The sequence below is a fragment of the Mytilus galloprovincialis genome, chromosome 3 (assembly GCF_965363235.1).
Source record: "Mytilus galloprovincialis chromosome 3, xbMytGall1.hap1.1, whole genome shotgun sequence".
NCBI classification, from domain to species: Eukaryota; Metazoa; Mollusca; class Bivalvia; order Mytilida; family Mytilidae; genus Mytilus; species Mytilus galloprovincialis.
This window is the reverse complement of record NC_134840.1, coordinates 38,116,448-38,122,790: the sequence shown is the minus strand read 5'-3', so window position 1 is coordinate 38,122,790 and position 6,343 is coordinate 38,116,448. Positions and strand designations below refer to the sequence as shown.

At 32.3% G+C, this 6,343-nt stretch overlaps 1 protein-coding gene across 6 annotated transcripts in view; it reads right to left on the bottom strand.

The window, feature by feature from the left end:
• Positions 1-3,598: 3,598 nt before the first annotated feature.
• Positions 3,599-6,343, bottom strand: part of LOC143067879 (cytoplasmic dynein 1 heavy chain 1-like) — an 88,243-nt gene continuing 85,498 nt past the window's right edge. For all 6 annotated transcript variants that reach the window (XM_076241480.1, XM_076241481.1, XM_076241482.1 and 3 more), the window contains one exon: positions 3,599-4,913. In XM_076241480.1, the coding sequence (XP_076097595.1) occupies positions 4,742-4,913 (172 nt within the window). In that variant the 3' untranslated portion in view covers positions 3,599-4,741. The remainder of the gene's footprint in view (positions 4,914-6,343) is intronic.

Genomic DNA, 6,343 nt, shown 5'->3' with positions numbered 1-6,343 from the left:
TATGCATTATTCGTGTTTTCAATTTTTCAAATTTATGATTTTGTCCTTTTTGTCTTCCAGGAGGATAGAAGGGAATGCAAATTCGATGTGTATGCCTCTTTAAAGGGTTCGAAACTCTTTCGATCTAATCATGAGAATCCTACATCCTACATTTTGAATGCTATAAAAACTAAAATAAGACTGCACAACTTCACTCCCTTTTGTACACATAAACATAAGAAGATGGTATGATTGCCAATGAGACAACTCTCCAAATGAGATCAAATGACACAGAACCTTTTTTTGTGGTGAAAATTTGGTTGATGATATAGGAAATCACTGAAGCATGACTGGAGCGGTCCCCTCTTAGGTAGTCAGTGCCCCTTCTTTATGAAAAAAATATGGATCCGCAACTAGAGTAATCATGTCGTTAAACTAGTACAACACTTACAAAAGTGCATATTTTGTTGAATCTACTCAGCTGCATAACTTGTCATGGCTTACGGAATTCAAATATGTTATAAGTCTTAAAACCAATGTCCGTGATACATAACCCTCCGTCGTCACCAGCGTCGCATATGTCACTTAATTTGTATGTGCCGAACTCCGTATAAACGTCAACGCAGAATTCTAACAAACTTGAACAAATTCTTGTGCAGGACACGAAGTTATGCATATTCTATGCTTGTTATGATTTGAGTGATTTTTAGGGTTTCTCAAAACATAGACTTCTTTTTTCGCCTAACCTATTCGAAATGACAGGCGACATACACGTTAATAGCATTCTACGTTCTGATATAAGTAGAATAGAGAATGGAAACAAGGAATGTGTCAAAGAGGCGTCAACCAAACAAAAGAGCAGAAAACAGACCAACGCCGACAATGAGTTCTGAGCTTCATAAAGTTTATATGGCTCTCATCACTTGAATATATATATTCCATATGGCTTGCCATTCTGAGAATTTTTTCTCAGGCGAGACAAAAACTATCAAATGACAACATTATAGCAAATCTAATCCCAGACACCATAGTAGGGTAACATCGTTTTCTATATTTATTATTTAAATTCTACCACTGTAAAATTAAAGCAGCTAATCAGGAATTCGTTTCAAGTTTCTACAGATTGCTGCACCTACTGCCTTATTTTTTGCCTGTTGAGTTGTCAGTAGCTTTGACATCATGATCTATATTCCCCTACCCTTGCTTTTCATTTCATCTACTTCTCATGGGAAAACCTTGAAAGAATTGACCATCTAAATTTCACCCATTTAAAAGAAGAATCTTTGTATATTGTTTCCTGGTCATCAATCATTCCGTAGAGTCTTACTTCTTCAAATTTATTAACATATTCACAAAACAATCAAGTTTTGCCTTTGATGGACAATTAATGTTTTCATTCAGTTATAATAAGACATCACATGTGATTAAGATTATAACACAATGGCGACTGCTGTACCCCTATTTTTGAATTTTTACCTATTATGTCTATTTTGTTTACACATGGTTGTCAATAAAATGGAATTGTATGTGACTGTCATACAAATGAGAGGTTCAGATAGCAATGTGCTTGTTCCCTAGAGAGAAACCTTGCTAGTGGCTGTTGCTTTTTGTCCACTGGATAATTTTGTATTTGATGGAAAGCTTTTGATTGTCTCTGTTAAAATCATTGACTATATTGTTTGGACTGTGAGCTTGACATATGTAATGGACACTTGTATAATATGTTGCAATGACATTAAATTTTACTCTACTTATCTTTATATTCATGTAAAAGATGCAGACAGGCAGATAGACAAACCAACTCCCCAAAATGAAGTATAACAATAGAACATGGGGACGGATGGACATCACTTACCTCTTACAATCACAAATTAGATACTTAATAATTTCACTTTCTGAAAATTCTGCTGCTGCAATGTCATTCTTAAGGAGGCTCAGAAAAAAATTAAACATTTATTTTTCATTACAAATTTTAGTAATTACCTTTAGTAGTTGTTACATTATCATGTGGTACAAAAATCATTCCAAACAATCAATTCGGTTGGCCCCAGGTGACTTTTAAAATAAAGATATCATTCAAAAAGCTTCAAATTATCTTCCTTTGGTGCAAAAATGCCATTTTTTGGCATTGAAATTTTAACTCATCAGTGACCTATATTTTTTATTGTTGTTTTCAAATAAGCTGTACATAAACTAAATAATTGTTAAATTTAAGCGATTTCTGTAATTAGTTCTTTTTCTATTTCGATATTACCGCTATTTCTCCTATTAGTTCAACAGAAAAAAAGGACATTAACAAAAATGTATGCCTCTTTCGAAGGCAGATTGTGAGCGTAAATGAATGGTGACCCCATTTTTTTATTTCATTTTTCTATTAAGTATAAGATAAAGTTCATTTATAGAAAAATATAGCAAAATCCTATATTAAATAAAAAAATTGATTTTGACCCGCGAGCCCCCTTAATATCAATAATCCGAAAAAAAATTACTTTTAGTGAATAGAGATAACAGAGTACTTTTTTCCATCTTATGCTACTTCACTGGTTTCCTGAATCAATAAAAACTGGGCACCATAATATAGCCAATAGTGCTGAATGTGGACACAAACAATCCATCAAAGTCTCAATAAGATCAGATTCAAAGTCGCCATAATACATGATTTCTCATGTCTCTCAACACAATAAAAACATATGTTGTGGGGGTTTTAGATCATACCAGCATACTCTGTCAACCATTAATGTCCTAATCCTTATTTTGACGTTTTTACTGAGTGTGGTTTTGCATGGAACATATTTGTTTTTTAATCATTACTTTGAACATAAATTAGGCTCTTAAGTTTTCTTGTTTTTTTTAGCATTGTTTAGTTGTCTTTGTCATTGTGGGGACTTCCATAGCTGACTATATAATATGTGCTGTTCTTATTTTTGAAGGCTTTACCGTTCCCAACGTTGTTCATTTGAAATTCTGTGTCATTTGATCTCTTGTGGAGAGTTGTCTCGTTTGCAATCATACCACATCTTCTTTTTCTTATTGTAGAAGATGCTTACTCTAATAAACCAGCAAGTCGTGTCTCATTAGGAATTAATGCAACACCATTGTACATGTGTATTACTCGATTTATTTCACATGACTGGGCGGAGTTTTAACAGGTTTGCTCATAATAAACCAGTCCGTCTATAGATAGGTGTTTTAGGATAAACTCATCAATGAAGTTGATAATAAGTGTCCAATCATTGTTTTGTAAATTCCTTTTATGACACTGATAGGTGATTAGAAATCAGTAATGATTATAACGGCAGTCATCTTTATCACACACATCTTCAAATAGACTTTCCTTATGTAAATTAAAACGTAAGCTCCGCCCGATCAGTTGAAATAACATTGGTAATAAATGATGGGCATATATATGATCAATAATACCACTTAATGAATGGCTATTATCTATTTTGAATTTATTGAACCATAAAACTAATTTTTGACTCTTCACATTGACTAATCCGCAAAGCGGATTATGTAAAATGTGAAGAGTCAAAAATTAGTTTTTTGGATCAATAAAATCAAAATAAATTATTGCCATTCATCATTATAAATAAATTTCTATTAAAAATAAGGCTCAAGGAACATTTTATATTATTTATATTTAACAAGAACAACGTACACACATGTTGGCGTATGAATACACAACGTCAGAGTGGGCGTGTCGCAATCAAAATTGACAACATTGAAAATAAAACTAATAATTTTTACCAATCAGAAGACAGTAAATAAACCAAATTTATTTATTAAGTGATGAGTCATAACAGGATATTTCAGGCTAGATGAGGGTCACAAAATATTTCTTAACACAAAATATTTGTTTCTTCAGGTTTATTAATATTAAGCATGTACTAAAGGCAAAGGAAATACAATATATCTAATTAACAAGGTGTACATTATCAGAAATATAATTAGCAAACTGTCTTGAATCCAAAATATAATGGCTACATGTTTTACAGTAACATTTCAATAGTTGTCTAGTACCAGTTACCCCATGGGTATGATTTAGGTCAAATTTGAATATTGTGTAGCAAGAATAGGAAAAGGTTTGTCAAGTAAACCAAACATATCCTCCTGTTAATTCAGAAGCTCTTCTTCCTTTCTCTTGGACATTTGAAATCAACAAGCTACTCAGCATAAAATAAATGCACAGGTCTTAATTTAGAAATCTTTTAATTTTTTGTTGAAAGAAATTTGTATTCTAAGACATGCTTAGAGATTACTGTATTTGAAAACACTTAGTTTTTCAAATTCAAAGACGTCATAAAGCAATGACGCCATGTATCCCCACACATCTTTGTAAAATGTGTTAAAAAAATAAGACTCAGAATTTCCCTGTCCTGACCAAACAGAATAAAATGTTTTATAAACAAAGTTAAGATATTGGTTTGATGATTAAAGCAGAATGTCATACTTATAAAAAGAATTAGTTTAAGCATAAAAGACGAAGTAATGGTAACTGGTAACTAATGGTTGATGGTCCTTGACCAGTAAAAGTTTTAAATCCAAATTTAAATATTGCAGCATTATTGTTACTTTATAAACAATGATCAACTTAGAAGCATGATTAATTTTCATCAGTTTTCACCCATATATAAGACTGTTAATAAGTGTACATTATGTATTACACCATGACCCACAGCATTAAAGTATTAAACATATTTTCACAGTCAATAAAATAAAAAGTTGCTCTATAGAATATAAATCTTTTTTTTTTTCTCAAAGTCTATCCAAGGTCAGAAGAAATCATAGCCACTCCACGTTCATAGAAACTATGGCCTTTACCAGATCCTTCCCCTTCTGTCTCAAAGTCCAAAGTAAATAATAGCTGTGCTCTGGTGGCATTCAGATAGACTGGAAGAGTTACCTTTCCTTCTCTTTCTTTCTCCAAATCAAGTCTGAAAAAAACCCAAATCAGATCTTATTTATTACTTGTGCCTAAACATTTCATTCAAAAATATAGAACTTAAAATAAAATCAATCTTTTCAACTGATATAATTTCCTAAGATACAGTTCATTTATATTCCGCCATTAGTTTACTAAATTATGCATATAATTCAATCTAAAAAATAATTAAAAGGCTATTTATGAAAAGGCCACATCACTCAGCTATTTTGAAGAGTAATAATAATCTTTATCGCTATTTTTCAAAGGTTTCCTTCCTTCTTACTGACTGATTATTTCATTTCTCAGTGGAGTCAAGTGATATGAAATATCGCTAGAAACTAGGGGAGCACGCACATGCATTGTCAATGTAATAAATTAACAACGTCTTCATGGGTAAAATAGCAATAAACTTATTGCCACTGGTCATCTCAAGTCGATTACTTTTCTCACTTTTACCGTACCAGCTCAAGCGAGATCAATCTCATTGAGATGACCAACGATAATCTATAAATATTTACAAATTTACAAAAGAACGTTCTAAATAAACCAAGTTTATTTCATTTTAACAATAAATGATGGATCAATAAAAAAATTGAGTTGATTGAGATAAAGATTTGTATATTGATTGGTCCAAGTCATCTACATGGACTCTTGGACTGCACAAATTCAAAATGGTAGCTTTTAATTTCTCTTGTTGGCGCATTTAAAATTATTTAGACATATGACCCAATAAATGCCAGTTAACTTAAAAATATTATTCACCTAGTGCTAATCTTATAGTCACTGACCTGGCTTCATTTAATATGAGTACATGTAAAACAAATATACTTGGCTGTGTAAAACCCATTTGTTCGAACTGACTAGATATATCAGTATACACAAAGGTTAAATGGCATGCAGAATTTTTCAACAATGTTTCCAGACAACTAAATTAAATTATTTCAAAAAGCTTAATGTATTTCGTCAAAGACTGCTCTGACATCCTACATCCTAATATGGCAAAACAGGCTATTGGATGTCAGACTACTAGAGGACTCAATGCACCATGCCAAGTGAATTTGTTCATTGCTTTCCTTTTAATGTTGTCAACATAACAAATGTCTTAATGAACAAGTGAAGAATGAGTTGATAGTATACACTAACCTGACCCATCTGAGTAGAGTCAATGGTAGGTCTGTAGAGATAGTGGTAGACAGTTGTAACTTGTTATTCTTATAGTATACTATGTACTTACCTGACCCATCTGAGTAGAGTCAATGGTAGGTCTGTAGAGATAGTGGTAGACAGTTGTAACTTGTTATCCTTATAGTATACTATGTACTTACCTGACCCATCTGAGTAGAGTCAATGGTAGGTCTGTAGAGATAGTGGTAGACAGTTGTAACTTGTTATCCTTATAGTATACTATGTACTTACCTGACCCATCTGAGTAGAGTCAAT